This window comes from Choloepus didactylus, chromosome Y, assembly GCF_015220235.1.
Source record: "Choloepus didactylus isolate mChoDid1 chromosome Y, mChoDid1.pri, whole genome shotgun sequence".
Lineage (NCBI taxonomy): Eukaryota > Metazoa > Chordata > Mammalia > Pilosa > Megalonychidae > Choloepus > Choloepus didactylus.
In genome coordinates, this window is record NC_051335.1 from 19,562,374 (window position 1) to 19,582,199 (window position 19,826).

General features: G+C 39.4%; 1 protein-coding gene across 1 annotated transcript; it reads right to left on the reverse strand.

The window, feature by feature from the left end:
- Positions 1 to 18,127: 18,127 nt before the first annotated feature.
- Positions 18,128 to 18,739, reverse strand: LOC119524033 (serine/arginine-rich splicing factor 2-like). The gene has a single exon (XM_037822712.1). It carries the CDS (start codon positions 18,737 to 18,739, stop codon positions 18,128 to 18,130), a length of 612 nt encoding a protein of 203 aa, XP_037678640.1.
- Between the last annotated feature and the right edge of the window lie 1,087 nt (positions 18,740 to 19,826).

Here is a 19,826-nt window from a genome sequence, read left to right on the forward strand (position 1 = left end):
TCACCACATACAAAGGAAACAGCATAAGACTAAGTAGTGACTACTCAGCAGCCACCATGGAGGCAAGAAGGCAGTGGCACGATATATTTAAAATTCTGAGTGAGAGGAATTTCCAGCCAAGAATACTTTATCCAGCAAAGCTCTCCTTCAAATTTGAGGGAGAGCTTAAATTTTTCACAGACAAAGAAATGCTGAGAGAATTTGCTAACAAGAGACCTGCCCTACTGGAGATACTAAAGGGAGCCCTACAGACAGAGAAACAAAGACAGGACAGAGAGACCTGGAGAAAGGTTCAGTACTAAAGAGATTCGGTATGGGTACAATAAAGGATATTAATAGAGAGAGGGAAAAATATGGCAAACATAATCCAAAGGATAAGATGGCCGATTCAAGAAATGCCTTCACGGTTTTAACGTTGAATGTAAATGGATTAAACTCCCCAATTAAAAGATATAGATTCGCAGAATGGATCAAAAAAAATGAACCATCAATATGTTGCATACAAGAGACTCATCTTAGACACAGGGACACAAAGAAACTGAAAGTGAAAGGATGGAAAAAAATATTTCATGCAAGCTACAGCCAAAAGAAAGCAGGTGTAGCAATATTAATCTCAGATAAAATAGACTTCAAATGCAGGGATGTTTTGAGAGACAAAGAAGGCCACTACATACTAATAAAAGGGGCAATTCAGCAAGAAGAAATAACAATCGTAAATGTCTATGCACCCAATCAAGGTGCCACAAAATACATGAGAGAAACATTGGCAAAACTAAAGGAAGCAATTGATGTTTCCACAATAATTGTGGGAGACTTCAACACATCACTCTCTCCTATAGATAGATCAACCAGACAGAAGACCAATAAGGAAATTGAAAACCTAAACAATCTGATAAATGAATTAGATTTAACAGACATCTACAGGACATTACATCCCAAATCACCAGGATACACATACTTTTCTAGTGCTCACGGAACTTTCTCCAGAATAGATCATATGCTGGGACATAAAACAAGCCTCAATAAATTTAAAAAGATTGAAATTATTCAAAGCACATTCTCTGACCACAATGGAATACAATTAGAAGTCAATAACCATCAGAGACTTAGAAAATTCACAAATACCTGGAGGTTAAACAACACACTCCTAAACAATCAGTGGGTTAAAGAAGAAATAGCAAGAGAAATTGCTAAATATATAGAGACGAATGAAAATGAGAACACAACATACCAAAACCTATGGGATGCAGCAAAAGCAGTGCTAAGGGGGAAATTTATAGCACTAAACGCATATATTAAAAAGGAAGAAAGAGCCAAAATCAAAGAACTAATGGATCAACTGAAGAAGCTAGAAAATGAACAGCAAACCAATCCTAAACCAAGTACAAGAAAAGAAATAACAAGGATTAAAGCAGAAATAAATGACATAGAGAACAAAAAAACAATAGAAAGGATAAATATCACCAAAAGTTGGTTCTTTGAGAAGATCAACAAGATTGACAAGCCCCTAGCTAGACTGACAAAATCAAAAAGAGAGAAGACCCATATAAACAAAATAATGAATGAAAAAGGTAACATAACTGCAGATCCTGAAGAAATTAAAAAAATTATAAGAGGATATTATGAACAACTGTATGGCAACAAACTGGATAATGTAGAAGAAATGGACAATTTCCTGGAAACATATGAACAACCTAGACTGACCAGAGAAGAAATAGAAGACCTCAACCAACCCATCACAAGCAAAGAGATCCAATCAGTCATCAAAAATCTTCCCACAAATAAATGCCCAGGGCCAGATGGCTTCACAGGGGAATTCTACCAAACTTTCCAGAAAGAACTGACACCAATCTTACTCAAACTCTTTCAAAACATTGAAAAAAATGGAACACTACCTAACTCATTTTATGAAGCTAACATCAATCTAATACCAAAACCAGGCAAAGATGCTACAAAAAAGGAAAACTACCGGCCAATCTCCCTAATGAATATAGATGCAAAAATCCTCAACAAAATACTTGCAAATCGAATCCAAAGACACATTAAAAAAATCATACACCATGACCAAGTGGGGTTCATTCCAGGCATGCAAGGATGGTTCAACATAAGAAAATCAATCAATGTATTACAACACATTAACAAGTCAAAAGGGAAAAATCAATTGATCATCTCAATAGATGCTCAAAAAGCATTTGACAAAATCCAACATCCCTTTTTGATAAAAACACTTCAAAAGGTAGGAATTGAAGGAAACTTCCTCAACATGATAAAGAGCATATATGAAAAACCCACAGCCAGCATAGTACTCAATGGTGAGAGACTGAAAGCCTTCCCTCTAAGATCAGGAACAAGACAAGGATGCCCGCTGTCACCACTGTTATTGTGCTGGAAGTGCTAGCCAGGGCAATCCGGCAAGACAAAGAAATAAAAGGCATCCAAATTGGAAAAGAAGAAGTAAAAGTGTCATTGTTTGCAGATGATATGATCTTATATCTAGAAAACCCTGAGAAATTGACGATACACCTACTAGAGCTAATAAACAAATTTAGCAAAGTAGCAGGATACAAGATTAATGCACATAAGTCAGTAATGTTTCTATATGCTAGAAATGAACAAACTGAAGAGACACTCAAGAAAAAGATACCATTTTCAATAGCAACTAAAAAAATCAAGTACCTAGGAATAAACTTAACCAAAGATGTAAAAGACCTATACAAAGAAAACTACATAACTCTACTAAAAGAAATAGAAGGGGACCTTAAAAGATGGAAAAATATTCCATGTTCATGGATAGGAAGGCTAAATGTCATTAAGATGTCAATTCTACCCAAACTCATCTACAGATTCAATGCAATCCCAATCAAAATTCCAACAACCTACTTTGCAGACTTGGAAAAGCTAGTTATCAAATTTATTTGGAAAGGGAAGATGCCTCGAATTGCTAAAGACACTCTAAAAAAGAAAAACGAAGTGGGAGGACTTACACTCCCTGACTTTGAAGCTTATTAGAAAGCCACAGTTGCCAAAACAGCATGGTACTGGCACAAAGATAGACATATAGATCAATGGAATCGAATTGAGAATTCAGAGATAGACCCTCAGATCTATGGCCGACTGATCTTTGATAAGGCCCCCAAAGTCACTGAACTGAGCCATAATGGTCTTTTCAACAAATGGGGCTGGGAGAGTTGGATATCCATATCCAAAAGAATGAAAGAGGACCCCTACCTCACCCCCTACACAAAAATTAACTCAAAATGGACCAAAGATCTCAATATAAAAGAAAGTACCATAAAACTCCTAGAAGATAATGTAGGAAAACATCTTCAAGACCTTGTATTAGGAGGCCACTTCCTAGACTTTACACCCAAAGCACAAGCAACAAAAGAGAAAATAGATAAATGGGAACTCCTCAAGCTTAGAAGTTTCTGCACCTCAAAGGAATTTCTCAAAAAGGTAAAGAGGCAGCCAACTCAATGGGAAAAAATTTTTGGAAACCATGTATCTGACAAAAGACTGATATCTTGCATATACAAAGAAATCCTACAACTCAATGACAATAGTACAGACAGCCCAATTATAAAATGGGCAAAAGATATGAAAAGACAGTTCTCTGAAGAGGAAATACAAATGGCCAAGAAACACATGAAAAAAATGTTCAGCTTCACTAGCTATTAGAGAGATGCAAATTAAGACCACAATGAGATACCATCTAACACCGGTTAGAATGGCTGCCATTAAACAAACAGGAAACTACAAATGCTGGAGGGGATGTGGAGAAATTGGAACTCTTATTCATTGTTGGTGGGACTGTATAATGGTTCAGCCACTCTGGAAGTCAGTCTGGCAGTTCCTTAGAAAACTAGATATAGAGCTACCATTCGATCCAGCGATTGCACTTCTCGGTATATACCCGGAAGATCGGAAAGCAGTGACACGAACAGATATCTGCACGCCAATGTTCATAGCAGCATTATTCACAATTGCTAAGAGATGGAAACAACCCAAATGTCCTTCAACAGATGAGTGGATAAATAAAATGTGGTATATACAAAATGCCATGCCTAAGTCATCCTAGTTAAATGTAGCAATTCTCATCTTCAGGTACCCAGGAACTTATTTTCCTGAGTTCCTCAAATCATAGATGCTTATAAGAAAGCCTACATTTTTTGATAATATACCAGGGTCCTAGCTGAATCTCTTCAGTTGATTCCTCTCCCTTTTAACTCATTGCTTCATCTTACTTCCTTGCATTATCCAACCCCTCAAGTTTCTGTTAAAAAGCTTTGGCAGGTTTTATGCTAACCTAGAGAATTCTTTAAGGAATCCTCCACAGAGGTGTCCAGTTTCATTTCTGTTATCCTTTTTCATAAACAGTGTAAATACAATTCAAACAAAACTAACCAGAACATCACGGACACTTTTTAAACAGATCCGTAGTAGTGATTTTGTCTATGGTAATGAGTGCTGACTTTCCTGATTTATTTCCACGTGTGTTAGTGCAGCCAGGATGGCTTGGTGAAAATAAAGCTCATTTGTGACACAACCTAGAGAGGATCTCTTAAGGGTTTCAGTCCCATGTAACACTACTTTTGGAATCCATCACTCAGGTTGTTCATGTAAGGACATAATTAGGCTCCTGAATTTGAGGCCTGTTATTCAATTTGATTTATTCTTAAACTAATTCATCCCATATCAACGAGTCATTTACTATCCTAGCCACTAAAGATATGTCAAATGTCCCAGCAGTCTTACTCCCAAGGAATTCAAATAAAGGAACTATCCATACAAAACAACATACTATATGATCAAAATACAACATATTATATGTTATAATAGATGCATATATGTGGTTTTGTGGAAGTACAGAGAATTGAGCAGCATTTATTATTTAATACACATTGGGAAAAGTCTCACAGAGATATTATATTTAAATCTGTGTCTTCAGAATCATGGATTTCTGCAGGTGGAAAGTGGCAGTTAGTAATATGTTTGTGGAGAGAGACCATGGCAGACGGAAGGAACAGATTTGAAAGACATTGGCTTGTTTGGGAAACAATGGTCACACCTTTGGGGATGGAAATTTGAAATTAATCTGGGAAGGAATAATTGACACATGCTTTATAAATTGGGTTTTGATTTTTTCTTTATAAGAAATAGGACACAAATTAAGGTGTTTTGTTGTTATTACTGAGAACAAGCAGTGGGCATTTGTTGTTTTTGCCTCACTAGCATTCACTTAATATTCTTATAATAATAGCTTTCTGATTTTCCAGTTGGGAAAATCCCACTCCTTAATCTTAGCTCTGGTGGTTTTAATGCAGCTGAATTTATTGCCATGGCTTAAGGAATTGACCCATTACCCAGCCTTGTCCTATCAGCATATCTCATATTGTTGGTTATGACAATTGGTTTAGTAATGGGCATGTAACCAAAAGAAGTCCAATAAAGTTAAAGCCTAAGGTGTAAGCTAGAACTACTGAAAATGAGAAATTATTTTTTCCACTGTAGTTGATAATATGATAGAATGTAAACCTAAAGATGCTTTTGGCTGTCTTGTCTACCCGAGCATAAGGAAAACCAAAATAAAGAAAGAAATTAGAGGAAAACAAATATAGACAGATACTGGTCAAATAATTTGACATACAACTAAAGTCAGATGTACCTTAGGGCTTTTAGACCTGGAAACCAATCTTTTCTTTTTTTAAATATGTGTTTTTGTGAAGAATTTCTGTCATTTGCAATTAGAAGAATTCTAATCATTGCAACAGGAGAGTGATATTATCACTGCTCTAATCTGATGTCAAAAAGTAATTTTTCTAGGAGGCAGGGCATGATGGTGGCATGGAGAAGTGTGGAATTTAATTAGTACTCTACAGCAACTAGTAAATAGTCAGGAACAACTGCTAGGGGACAACCATGAGTGTCCACACATCATATACTAGCCTGGAATGTGTGGAATGACTGAGATTGCAGCATAAAAGCTGTAAGTAAAACCTGGAATTGGCGCCCTTTCTCCACAGCAGGCCGAGCTGCAAAACTTCTCTGTGGGAGAAAGAAGCAGTCCCTGCTGGGAGCAAGCAGATATAGCTCAACCAAGCTCAAACTGGGGTTTTAATTAACAAATATGGACTGCTGAATACAAGCTACAAACACAGACAAACCCCTAACAAGCAGCAAAGTACCCTGAGGTCACTTCCAGTGGAGAGGAGGTGGGGCTGATGGTAAAAAATACAGAGGATTTTGGAGATGGCTGAGCTTAGAATACTGGAAAATGGCTGTGTTCCAAGAAAAAGAGCACAGAGGACTGGGTACTAACTCTGGCTGACAGGCAAAACTGAGGGTCCAGGGACTGAATCTGAAAATGGGCTTTTTCTCTTTCTCCCTTTTTTCCTCTCTCAATCTGAGGGGTTCAGTGGAGAAAGCCTTAGGCGTTTTCAGTTCTCAGTGCACTGACCCAGGCAAGGGTGGAGATAGAGTCAGAGAGACAAAATAGTAATTCAAGTGCAGAAGATAACTCCTTAGGGGGTATATCTTCCCTAAGAGGAGGGGGTGGGGCCCAGCTCAAGTGGCTGCCCTCTCTTCAGAACTCAGACCCCAGGGCCTGGGAGAAAACAAACAATCAAACCAGAAACAACTTAAGCTGAGAATTAAAGGACCACACATCTTTACACCAGATGGGGAGCAATGGGCTGACAGGCATCACCTGCTGGGCAGGTTAGGAAAATCATGGCATCTAGAGGCCTCACGGGAAAGTCTGACAGTCTTCTAGGACACACCCTCAGGGAAATATGATACTGAATATAACTCCCTCCTGAGACCTGGGAGCATTCTGGTCTGGGAAAATCTGATTGGGACAATCAAGAAACCAGATGCCAAGACAACAGAAAAGTACAAATCACACTAGGAAAAATGAAGATATGGCACAGTCAAAGGAAGAAACTTTTACTACAACTGAGATACAGGAATTGAAACAACTAATTAAAGATCTTAAAATAAATATGCTAAATCAATTCAAAAACCAATTCAATGAGTTGAGGGAAGATATGGCAAAAGAGATGAAGGATATAAAGAAAATATTGGATGAACATAAGGAAGAACTCAAACATTTGAAAAGACAACTGGCAGAACCTATAGAAATGCAAGGCACAACACAAGAGATGAAAAATACAATGGAGACACATAACAGCAGATTTCAAGCGGCAGAAGAAAACATTCAGGAACTGCAGAACAAGACACCTGAAATCCTACACACAAAAGAACAGATAGGAAAGAGAATGGAAAAAAGGAGCAATGTCTCAGGGAATTGAATGACAACATGAAGCGCATGAATGTATGTGTCATGGGTGTCTCAGAAGGAGAAGAGAAGGGAAAAGGGGCAAAAGTAATAATGGAGGAAATAATCACTGAAAATTTCCTGTCTCTTATGAAAGACATAAAATTACAGATCCAAGAGGCGCAGCTTACCTCAAACAGAATACATCTGAATAGACCTATGCCAAGACACTTAATAATCAGATTATCAAACATCAAAGACAAAGAGAGAATTCTGAAAGCAGCAAGAGAAAAGCGATCCATCACATACAAAGGAAGCTTGATAAGACTATGTGTGGATTTCTCAGTAGAAACCATGGAGGCAAGAAGGAAGTTGGGTGATATATTTAAGATATTGAAAGAGAAAAACCACCAACCAAGAATCCTATATCCAGGAAAACTGTCTTTCAAATATGAGGAAGAGTTTAAAATATTCTCTGACAAACAGACAATGAGAGAGTTTGTGAACAAGATACCTGCTCTACAGGAAATACTAAAGGGAGTGCTACAGAAGATAGGAAAAGATAAGAGTGAGAGGTTTGGAACATAATTTTGGGTGATGGTAGCACAATAATGTAAGGACACTGAACAAAACTGACTGTGAGTATGGTTGAAAGAAGAAGATTAGGAGCATGTGAGACACCAGAAAGAAAGAGGGAAGATAAAGACTGGGACTGGATAACTTAGTGAAACCTAGAGTGGTCAACAATTTTGAAAAAACGTACAAATATGGTTTTACATGTGGGAGAACAAATGAATGCTAACCTTGAAAGGTGTTAAAAATGGGGTGGCATTGGGGAGAAAATACAATCAGCATAAACTAGAGACTATAATTAACAGAAACATTGTATTATGTTTCCTTTAATGTAACTAAGACAATATACCAAAGCTAAATGCCTGTAAGAGGGGGATATAAGGGAGGGGTATAGGACTCTTGGCATTGGTGATGTTGTCTGACTTTTTATCATAATTTATTTTAGTTTTGTATTTTATTTTGTTACTTTTTAGCTGTCATTTTTTCTTTTTCTTTTTCTTTTGTCTTTCTACTTTTTTTGACTCTTCCTCTTTCTTTTTGGAAGAAATGGAAATGTCCTTATATAGATGGTGGTGGTGGTGGTGAATGCATAGTTACGTGATTATACAGGGAACCGTCAATCATTAACTTAGGACAGAATGCATGGTGTGTGAACAAAACCACCTTAAAAAGAAATGGGTTGTTCTAGTTTGCTAATGCTGCAGAATGCAAAACACCAGAGATGGATAGGCTTTTTTAAAACGGGTTTATTTCGCTACACAGTTACAGTCTTAAGGCCACAAAACGTCCAAGATAACACCCCAGCAATCGGGTACCTTCACCAGAGGACGGCCAATGGCGTCTGGAAAACCTCTGCTAGCTAGGAAGGTAGCTGGCGTCCGCTCCAAAGCTCTGGCCTCAAAACGGCTTTCTCCCAGGACATTCCTCTCTAGCAAGCTTGCTCCTCTTCAAAACATCACTTGCAGCTGCACTCACTTCCCTCTCTTTGAGTCGGCTCATTTATATAGCTCCACTGATCAAGGCCCACCCTGAATGGGCGGGGCCATGCCTCCATGGGAACATCTCATCAGAATCATCTCCCACAGCTGGGTGGGGCACATTCCAAGCAAATCCAACCAGCACCAAAAACGTCTGCCCCACAAGACTACAAAGACAATGGCATTTGGGGGACACAATACATTCAAACCGGCACATGGGTTATGGATGAACTTTGAGGATACTATGTTGAGTGAAATAAGTCAGACACAAAAGGACAAATATTGTACGGTCTCACTGATATGAACTAACTGTAATATGTAAATTTATAGACATGAAATACAGGTTACCAATATATAGAATAAGGCTAAAGAATGGGGAGTGGTTGCTTAATATGTGCAGAATGTTTAACTAGGCTGAACTTAAGTGTTTGGAAATGGATAGAAGTGATGGTAGCACATTATTGTGAGAATAACTTAGTGCTGAATGGTGTGTGAATGTGGTGGAAAGGGGAAGTTTAGAGAAATGTATGTCAGCAGAAGGAAAGTTGGAGGTTAAAACATGGGAATGTATAACACAGTGAATCTTGTGGTGGTCAGTATCCATGATTAACTGTACAAATATTACAAATTTCTTTAATGAACTAGAACAAATGAATGACACTGTAACTAGAAGTTAATAATAGAGGGGTATGTGGGGGGAAAATGTACCTATTGCAAACTATGTACTATAGTTAGTAATATTTTAATATTCTTTCCTCAACAGTAGCAAATGTACTATACCATTGCTAATGAGTCAATGATGGGGGGGTTAGGGTATGGGAGGATTTGAGTTTTCTCTTTTATTTTTATTCTCTTTTATTTTTATTTGTTTCTGGAGTGAAAATGTTCTAAAATTGAAAAAAAAATTAACTGTGGTGATGAATGCACAACTATATAATGGTACCATGAACAACTGATTGTACACTTTGGATGATTATATGGTGCGTGAATAATCTCAATAAAAGTGAATTTAAAAAATTTTTTTCTTATATTTGCCACATCAAGCTTATTTGCTATTGTCCATTCTTACAAAGTAAACGTTTATATTATTTAGGTTTTAAGTGGTTTTAGTCTTTTTTTTAAAGACTACAGAAGTGACTGACTTTTTTTCTGTTAATTATTTGTTTAATAAGTATTTTTTAGGCACCATAATTATGTGTAATAATGTTGAAAGAAATAACGAACCATTTTCATTTGATTATGAATTAAATGTACTTACAGCATATAATACTAATTATGTTAGAGATAAGTTTCCCTACTTCTCTGTACCAAGAAGTCCTTTCAAATTATGCCCTATTTTGTACTTGCTTCATATATTATATGCTGTATTCTGATCCCTTGATCCAAAAATATTCATTTAGTTCTCAAATGAAGAGAAAATATCCTGAAATAAAGTATCACCAAACATTTGGCTTATGTTAAGAAAGAAAATTGTCTTTTTGGGTATTTAAATGTCTTTCACTCATACCATAATGAAGGGTAAGATAATATTATGTGAGCATTTACCTCCTAGGCTGGATTTGTGGGATGCCTAATTTTAGCAATGTCGTAACTAGTGTGAGGAGGTATATGTGTGTGTGTGTGTGCAAAGCGTGTGTGTATGTTTGGTGGTTTGAAGCTGTATATACCCCAGAAAAACATGTTTTTAAAGTTAATCCATTCCTTTGGGTGTGAACCCATTGTGAATAGGAGCTTTTGGTGAGGCTTCTTCAGTTAGGGTGTGACCCACCTCATTCAGGATGGATCTTAATTCTATTATTGTAGTCCTCTATAAACAGAATGAATACAGAGGGAGAAAAGAAAAGCCAGCAGCTGAAAGCAATGAAACCCAGATGAGAAGGCAGAGACCAGCGGATGCTGTCATGTGCCTTACGATTTTACAGAGGAGCCAAGGATTGGCAGCACCTGGTCTTTCGGAAGAAAAGCACTGCTTTGATGATAGCTTGATTGAACATTTCCTTGGCATCAAAACTGTAACCCAATAAATTCCCATTGTTTAAGCAACCCATTTCATGGCACTTGCTGGAGGAGCCTAGGAAACTAAAACACTGTGTGTGTTTCAAAAATTTAAACAGGTGTTTGGTTAGGTTAATAATCATTGACTGAAGTGTAGTGTCTGGCTACTAATAATAGTAGATCTTTTTTATTTATGTTTGAAATTTCTTCTGTAATAAAATACAATTCTCAGTCACTGAGCCCTTACAACATTACAATTATTTTCTTATTTAAACAGTCTTGTTTTTAAATATTTGCTCCCAAACATCATATGCACACACATACACACAAACACACAATTCAACATATTGAAAGGCAATATGCTGAAGCAACTCAGTATATAGGAAAGAGCATTGGGTTGGGAATAAAGAGACCCAGGTTGAAGTCTATCAGTAATTGTCCAATCATTTAGTCTCTCTCAAGTCTGATTTCTTAAACTGTAATATGAGAAGGTTGAATCTATTTTTGAAAGGTTGAAGGAGTCATATTATCAGATAATAGGAATTTGGCACTGGAAATTGAAAATAATGCCTGAACCATGGTGTAGAAAGTAAAGATGAAAGATTGAGTTGCTATCAGCAAAGCCAAGTTAATAGGGAAGCAAGGGAGTTAGGGCAAGCCCAAATTCCAAAGTCAAGCTAGAAACAACTGGCTCCCACATTAACTCAAACCAGTAAGTTGATAGTGGAGTATTAAGTCATAGATGGTATGGTAGCTTAAAGCTGTTATGTACTCCAGAAAAGACCATGTTCTTTTAATCCATTCCTGTGGGTGCAGACCTATTGTAGGTGGAATCTTTTCATTAGGTTATTTCATTTGAGATGTGATCTGCCTCATTCAAGTGGGTCTTGATCCTCTTGCTGGGGTCATTTGTAACAGGATAAAACACAAACAGAAGGTAACAGATGAAATTCAGAGAAAAGCCCCAGAGAAGCTAAGAGAGGACCCAGAGAAAACACAGAGGAAGCCACTGAAGCCAGAAGCTGACAGCAATAAAACGCAGGAGAGAAGGACCAGCAGACACTGGCCATGTGCCTTCTTATGTGACAGAGGTGTCCCAGGTGCCAGCAGCCTGTCTTCAGAGTTCAGGTATCGTACTGTTGATGCCTCACGGACATTTTCATGGCCTAAGAATTGTAAATTGTAAGCTAATAAATCCTCATTGTAAAAGTGAAACTATTTCTGGTATATTGCATTTTGGCAGTTTTAGCAAACCTAAACAGATGTTGGTACCAAGAAGTGAGGTGCGGTGTGGTAAATTGCAAATACCAAAAATGTAGACACAGCTTTATAAATGGATAAGTGGAAGATTCTGGAAGAATTGTGAGAAGCTTGATAGAAAAGGCCTAGATTGCTTTGAAGAGACTGTTGGTAGAAATATGAACATGAAATGTACTTCCAATGAAGGCTTAGGCAGAAATGATGAATGTGCCATTACAAATGAGAACAAAGGCAAACCTTTTAAAATGGCAGAGAACTTGGCAAAATTGAGTCCTGGTGTTGGATTGAAGGTACAATTTGAAAACGATGAGCTTGGATATTTAGCTGAGGAAATTTCCTAACTAAATATGGAAAATAATGCCTGGCTTCTCCTTGTAGCTTATAGTAAAATGCAAGAGGAAAGAGATAAGCTGAGAACTGAGCTCTCAGTTATAAAGAAACCAGAAATTGATGGTTTGGAAAATTCTGGGCTTCCAGAAAGTGAGTTCCCAGAGAATAGTGCTCCATAAGACGATTTAACTGAACATGGAACCAGTCAGCCATCTCAGTGCAAGTCAGGATTGGAGATGGTGTTATACAGAAAGGATTTGTGGAAAGTCCTATTCTCTGATGGTTGGAACCTCTGTGTGCTGCATGGAAAACTAACAAGTTTGTTGTGAGATCTGTATGAATGGAACCACTGCCAGCCTGGACTAAATGGGACAGAAAAGGGTCAGATTGAAGGAAAAATGACTTCAAAGGCAGAACCATGGAAGCTGATGCTTGGACCAAAGACACTCCAGCCAGGAGAGCCCACCTACCCATATGTTTGGAAAGGGTGAGTTTGCTCCAGAGCTTGCAGAGGGTGGGTCTTCCCCACATTGTTCCAGAAGAGTGATGCTGCCCCAGGCTTCAGAGAGGGTGAGGTACATTCCCCCGGGATTGGGAAGAGTCTGGCCGCCACCCCGCTGTTCTGAGGGGGTTGAGTCTGTGCCCCAGAGATGGTTGAGAGTCTGGCTGCCACCTCATGCTCGAGGATGGTGGGGGCTAGAGCATGGCCATCACCCCAGTGCTTGGAGATGTTGGAGCCCTCACCCCTGTGTTTGGAGAGAACAGGGCTACTGTGCAAGCCCTTGGAAAGGGTGGGGCTGCCACTCTATCAAGCCCTGAGGACAAAACGTCATTCTATAAATGATTTTCAGACCTGGAAGTCTAATGAAGTTTTTGAAACTGTTTGTGTCCCTGTTTTCCTTCTAATTTCTCCCTATGGAGATGAGAATTTTCACTCTGTGACTGTCCCTCCTTTGTATATTGGAAGCAGATAACTTGTTTTAAGCTTCACAGGTCCACAGCCCGAGGGGGACTTTGCCCAAGGACAGACCATACCTGTAACTGATTTTGATGACACTTGTACTTAATATTGTTACTGAAATGATTTAAGGCTTTTGTGATATTGTGATGGAAAGAATGTATTTTGCATATGGAAGGAACATGTCTTTGGGGGTCCAGAGGGTGGAGGTTGTTGGTTTGAAGCTGTTCTATATCCCAGAAAAGGCCATGTTCTTTTTTTTTTATCTTCATTTTATTGAGATATATTCACATGCCACGCAGTCATACAAAACAAACCGTACTTTCGATTGTTTACAGTACCATTACATAGTTGTACATTCTTCACCTAAATCAATCCCTGACGCCTTCATTAGCACACACACACAAATAATAAGAATAATAATTAAAGTGAAAAAGGGCAATTGAAGTCAAAAAGAACACTGGGTACCTTTGTCTCTTTGTTTGTTTGTTTCCTTCCCCTATTTTTCTACTCATCCATCCATAAACCAGACAAAGTGGAGTGTGGTCCTTATGGCTTTCCCAATCCCATTGTCACCCCTCATAAGCTACATTTTTATACAACTGTCTTTGAGATTCATGGGTTCTGAGTTGTAGTTTGATAGTTTCAGGTATCCACCACCAGCTACCCCAATTCTTTAGAACCTAAAAGGAGTTGTCTAAAGTGAGCGTAAGAGTGCCCACCAGAGTGACCTCTTGGCTCCTTTTGGAATCTCTCTGCCACGGAAGCTTATTTCATTTCCTTTCACATCCCCCTTTTGGTCAAGAAGATGTTCTCCGTCCCACGATGCCGGGTCTACATTCCTCCCCGGGAGTCATATTCCACGTTGCCAGGGAGATTCACTCCCCTGGGTGTCTGATCCCACGTAGAGGGGAGGGCAGTGATTTCACCTTTCAAGTTGGCTTAGCCAGAGAGAGAGGGCCACATCTGAGCAACAAAGAGGCATTCGGGAGGAGGCTCTTAGGCACAACCATAGGGAGGCCTAGCCTCTCCCTTGCAGCAACCGTCTTCCCAAGGGTAAAACCTGTGGTAGAGGGCTCAACCCATCAAACCACCAGTCCCCTATGTCTGTGGTCATGTTAGCAACCATGGAGGTGGGGTAGGCGAATACCCCTGCATTCTCCACAGACTCCTCAAGGGGGACTTCATCTTTTTTTCCCTTGTTTTTCTTTTTTTTTTTTTTTTTTAACTTTCCCTTCTTTTTTAAATCAACTATATGAAAAAAAAGTTAAAAAGAAAACAAACATACAATAAAAGAACATTTCAAAGAGACCATAACAAGGGAGTAAGAAAAAGACAACTAACCTAAGATAACTACTTAACTTCCAACATGTTCCTACTTTATCCCAAGAAAGTTACATAATATAGCAACATTTCTGTGAACTTGTTCCTACTATATCCATCAGAAATTAACAGACCATAGTCATTCCTGGGCATCCCCAGAACGTTAAATAGCTTATCTGTTCTTCTTGGATTATTGTTCCCCCTTCCTTAATTGCTCTCTACTGCTAGTTCCCCTACATTCTACATTATAAACCATTTGTTTTTCATTTTTCAAAGTTCACATTAGTGGTAGCATATAATATTTCTCTTTTTGTGCCTGGCTTATTTCGCTCAGCATTTTGTCTTCAAGGTTCATCCATGTTGTCATATGTTTCACGAGATCGTTCCTTCTTACTGCCGCGTAGTATTCCATCATGTGTATATACCACATTTTATTTATCCACTCATCTGTTGAAGGACATTTGGGTTGTTTCCATCTCTTGGCAATTGTGAATAATGCTGCTATGAACATTGCCGTGCAGATATCTGTTCGTGTCACTGCTTTCCGATCTTCCGGGTATATACCGAGAAGTGCAATCGCTGGATCGAATGGTAGCTCTATATATAGTTTTCTAAGGAACTGTCAGACTGACTTCCAGAGTGGCTGAACCATTATACAGTCCCACCAACAATGAATAAGAGTTCCAATTTCTCCACATCCCCTCCAGCATTTGTAGTTTCCTGTTTGTTTAATGGCAGCCATTCTAACCGGTGTTAGATGGTATCTCATTGTGGTTTTAATTTGCATCTCTCTAACAGCTAATGAAGCTGAACATTTTTTCATGTGTTTCCTGGCCATTTGTATTTTCCCTTCAGAGAACTGTCTTTTCACATCTTTTGCCCATTTTATAATTGGGCTGTCTGTACTACTGCCATTGAGTTGTAGGATAACAAGAATAATAGAGTGAAAAAGAGCAATTGAAGTAAAAAAGAACACTGGGTACCTTTGTCTGTTTGTTTCCTTCCCCTATTTTTCTACGCATCCATCCATAAACTAGACAAAGTGGAGTGTGGTCCTTATGGCTTTCCCAATCCCATTGTCACCCCTCATAAGCTACATTTTTATACAACTGTCTTCGAGATTCATGGGTTCTGGGTTGTAGTTTGATAGTTTCAGGTATCCACCACCAGCTACCCCAATTCTTTAGAACCTAAAAAGGGTTGTCTAAAGTGTGCGTAAGAGTGCCCACCAGAGTGACCTCTCGGCTCCTTTTGGAATCTCTCTGCCACTGAAGCTTATTTCATTTCCTTTCACACCCCCCTTTTGGTCAAGAAGATGTTCTCCGTCCCACGATGCCAGGTCTACATTCCTCCCCGGGAGTCATATTCCACGTTGCCAGGGAGATTCACTCCCCTGGCTGTCTGATCCCACATAGTGGGGAGGGCAGTGATTTCAGCTTTCAAGTTGGCTTAGCCAGAGAGAGAGGGCCACATCTGAGCAACAAAGAGGCATTCGGGAGGAGGCTCTTAGGCACAACCATAGGGAGGCCTAGCCTCTCCTTTGCAGCAACCATCTTCCCAAGGGTAAAACCTGTGGTAGAGGGCTCAACCCATCAAACCACCAGTCTCCTATGTCTGCGGCCATGCTAGCAACCATCGAGGTGGGGCAGGCGAACACCCCTGCAGGCCATGTTCTTTTAATGTGGGTACAGACCTATTGTGGGTGGGACCTTTTGGTTAGGTCATTTCAATTGAGATGTCACCCACCTCATTCAGGGTGGGTCTTGATCCTCTTGCTGGGGTCTTTTATAAGAGGATAAAACACAAACAGAAGCTAAGAGATGAAATTCAGAGAAAAGCCCTGGAAAAGCTAAGAGAAGACCCACAGAAAACACAGAGGAAGCAACCGACGCCAGAAGCTGAAAGCAACAAAACCCAGGAGAGGACCAGCAGATGCCGGCCATGTACCTTCCCATGTGACAGAGGTGTCCCAGATGCCAGCAGCCTGTCTTCAGAGTCCAGGTATCGTCCTGTTGATGCCTTGCATTGGACGTTTTCACAGCCTAAGAACTGTAAATTGTACGTTAATAAAACCCTGTTGTAAAAGCCAACCTCTTTTCGGTATATTGCATTTCGGTAGCTTTAGCAAACCGAAACAGAAGGCAATTCAAGAAGATTTGCAGGGGAAAGTAGGGACAACCTTGGGGAGCAAAGCCTTGAGGTAGTAGCTGATGTTTGCGACTTTGATTGTAGCTTGCTAAATTAAAATATTCACACCTCAGATTGCTGAAGTTCGGTGCTCGGTTGTGTTGATGGTTCATTGTCAGACAATTTTTGAGATGGGTGACCTCAAGGTTTTTTTGCTTCACAATTTTATGAGTGAGAATATAATCACACCAATGTTTTAATTTTTAAAGCTAACACCAAGAAAAGTGTTTTTATTAAATTTCAAAAAGTGGTTATAGAACAGAATATGCATATGCAAAAAGATATGCTATGTTATCAATAGTTAAAAAGTTACAAATCTTTTGCTTCCTTAGCATTTTTATATTTAACTTCATAAATGAATATGATCAGATTTACCATTTAGGGGGTGTGAGGAAAAGTAAATATGTATTTATTATCCATTTTAGGTGTGCTCACTGTATGCTCCATTATGTATATGCAAGGCCTGGGTGACTAGAAGTGCAGTTGTCAGACATTTTAATAAACTGGACAGCCATTTGTTTCTGCACAGTGCATCATCTTTACACAGGCATAATCAAGAAAAGATAGGAAATAGTCACGCACTCTCCACAGCACACTACCACCTTAACAGCTAATCAGCATTACTCAAGCGATATACCACTGTACCTAGTGTACAAAACTACCTAAAAGAGTAGAATTCCCTTTCATAAATAATCCTTTCAAAACATCAAGTCTTTAGACCAGAAATGTTTTTATTCAAACGTGGGTTCAGATTACCACTTAGATTTGAAGGTAAATGACACAGACAAATAAATTTACAACTTTTGTAGGTTTTTAGTTTTAAAGAATGAAAGCAATATTCAATCATTGGACAGCTTGGTATTATCGACAAGAAACGGCTGCACTTTTTCGTAAAAGTCGGGAGGCCCAAATTAGATTACCAATCTGTTTACCTTCAAAGGAAACAAGTCAGCACTCTTCGAAGAACAATGAAAATTTACCTCAAATAGCCAAACCAATAATAAAAACTGAAGTCCTTTACCTCGCTACAGTAAGTTCGAATAACAGTCATAAAATGCCAACTGAAATGAAGTTTACCCACTGAGGCAAAGCCCAAAGCAAGGAAAAATTTGTATGTTTCAAAGGAACCGTTTCAATCGCTAATCACTTGTTCCAAGGGCTCTTCTGATGTAGGATGTGGTCTTCCCTCCCTCCTTCCCTACCTCTCCCCTCTTCTCCCTCCCCAGTTATATTGTTGCCAATGAATCCTTATCCAGAACGGACCTCTCTCCCAGGAAGCTGGAAGAGAATTCTGGCTTGCGTTTCGGACTCGGATTCCCCCGTGTATTCTCGCGGAAGGCTTCTGGACCTGGACCTGGACCTGAACACCGAGGGGGACCTGGAATTGGATCTTCCAGTAGGTCCAGGTCTAGAGGTTGACGGAGCTCTACTGGAAGAGCGAGATGGAGACTTGGAGTGGCTCAAGCGACATCTGCTTACGGATCGGGATCTGGAACAGCAGAGGATCTGGCTTTTGGAGTGGTCTCCTGCATGCCACTGGGTTGGCATTTCTCTGCGGCCTCTTTCAGAACCTGGGGGGCGACGGCAGCACGCCATCTGCACCCGTATTTCTCGACCATCCAGCACGACCCCATCTAAGGCCTCCATCGCGTCCTCGGCGTGGCGCCTGTCGTGGAAGCGGACGAAGGCGAAACCACGGGACAGTTTAGTGAAACGGTCCCTCGGGATGTACACATCGCCAACCTCTCTGTACTTCAGGAAGATGCATCGCAAGGTGTCAGGCGTGGTATGGTAGGTCAGGTTGTCTAACTTCAAGGAGGTTATGCCCTTCATGTTGGGTGGGGGGCGACCGGAACTCATGGCGTTTGAGAACTAAGTTTGGGGGCCGTGAACACCTGCATAGAAATTAACCAGCTGGGACGGCTTCCCTAAATTGGTTCGGCTCTTCGTCAGCTGCCTTCCACCAGATGGGTGCTTAGAAACAGCAGAATGTTCACGTGGCCCCACCCACTTCCAGGGCTGAGACCACCTGAGAAACACCTCCATACCCAATTTTTTTTTAAAATCAGGATCACAACACAATCATTTTGTGACTTTTCCACTATAAATTCATACACCCAGCTTTAATTATGGCTGAAAGTACACAGATGTGTGCACATACAAATGGGAGTTGATATAATTATGAATGTGAGTTGAAATATACTTGCAATGTTGATTGATATGGGCCAGGAACATTTTTCTCTTTAGAGACAAACAAGCAGACAGATAAATCATGAGCAGATGAGGGTGATTCAATAAAACTAACAAGCAAAGAAAGATTTAGAGCCACCTACAGTGTGTGAACTGTAATAAGAAACTCAGCATGGGGCCTCTTCTCCTCTTCTATAGTGTTTGAAAAAATAAATGTGTCAAAGGTGTTGTGATCTGTGAATCCAAGTTATATAATTGAATATAACCCAAATTATTATTATTTAATCCTTCTTTATTGCTGACCTTATCTTCTACTTGATGAAGTAGGCTATTTAAGGTGGCTCTCCTTTTAAAAGTTATTTTTAGAGTTAATTATATTTTATCAAATCCTTGGTAAGACATCTTCTCTCATGAATCATGTTCATTGCACTCCAATAAATGAGTTTGACAATGATTGGGTGAAATAGAAAATTATGTTTTGTTAAATATTTCCCACTTTCAAAGAACACTGTGTACTCTTTGCAAGCCACATCATTTGCACATTTTGAATTCACATATATGTGCTGTAGATATCCATTACTACATGACAAGCTCTACACCAAAACTTGGTGGCTGAAACCAGTGATTTATCATTATTGTGTCTCACAATTATATGGCTTAGGAATTCAGACAGGGAGTTTTGGTGATACTTTCTGCTCTATTATTTCTAGTGCATTAGCCAGGGTGATTCTAATGGTTTGGAGTTGGAACAAATGGC

Coding starts and splice junctions, on each gene's coding strand:
- LOC119524033 (XM_037822712.1), bottom strand. CDS start 18,739: ATGAGTTCCGGTCGCCCCCCACCCAACATGAAGGGCATAACCTCCTTG.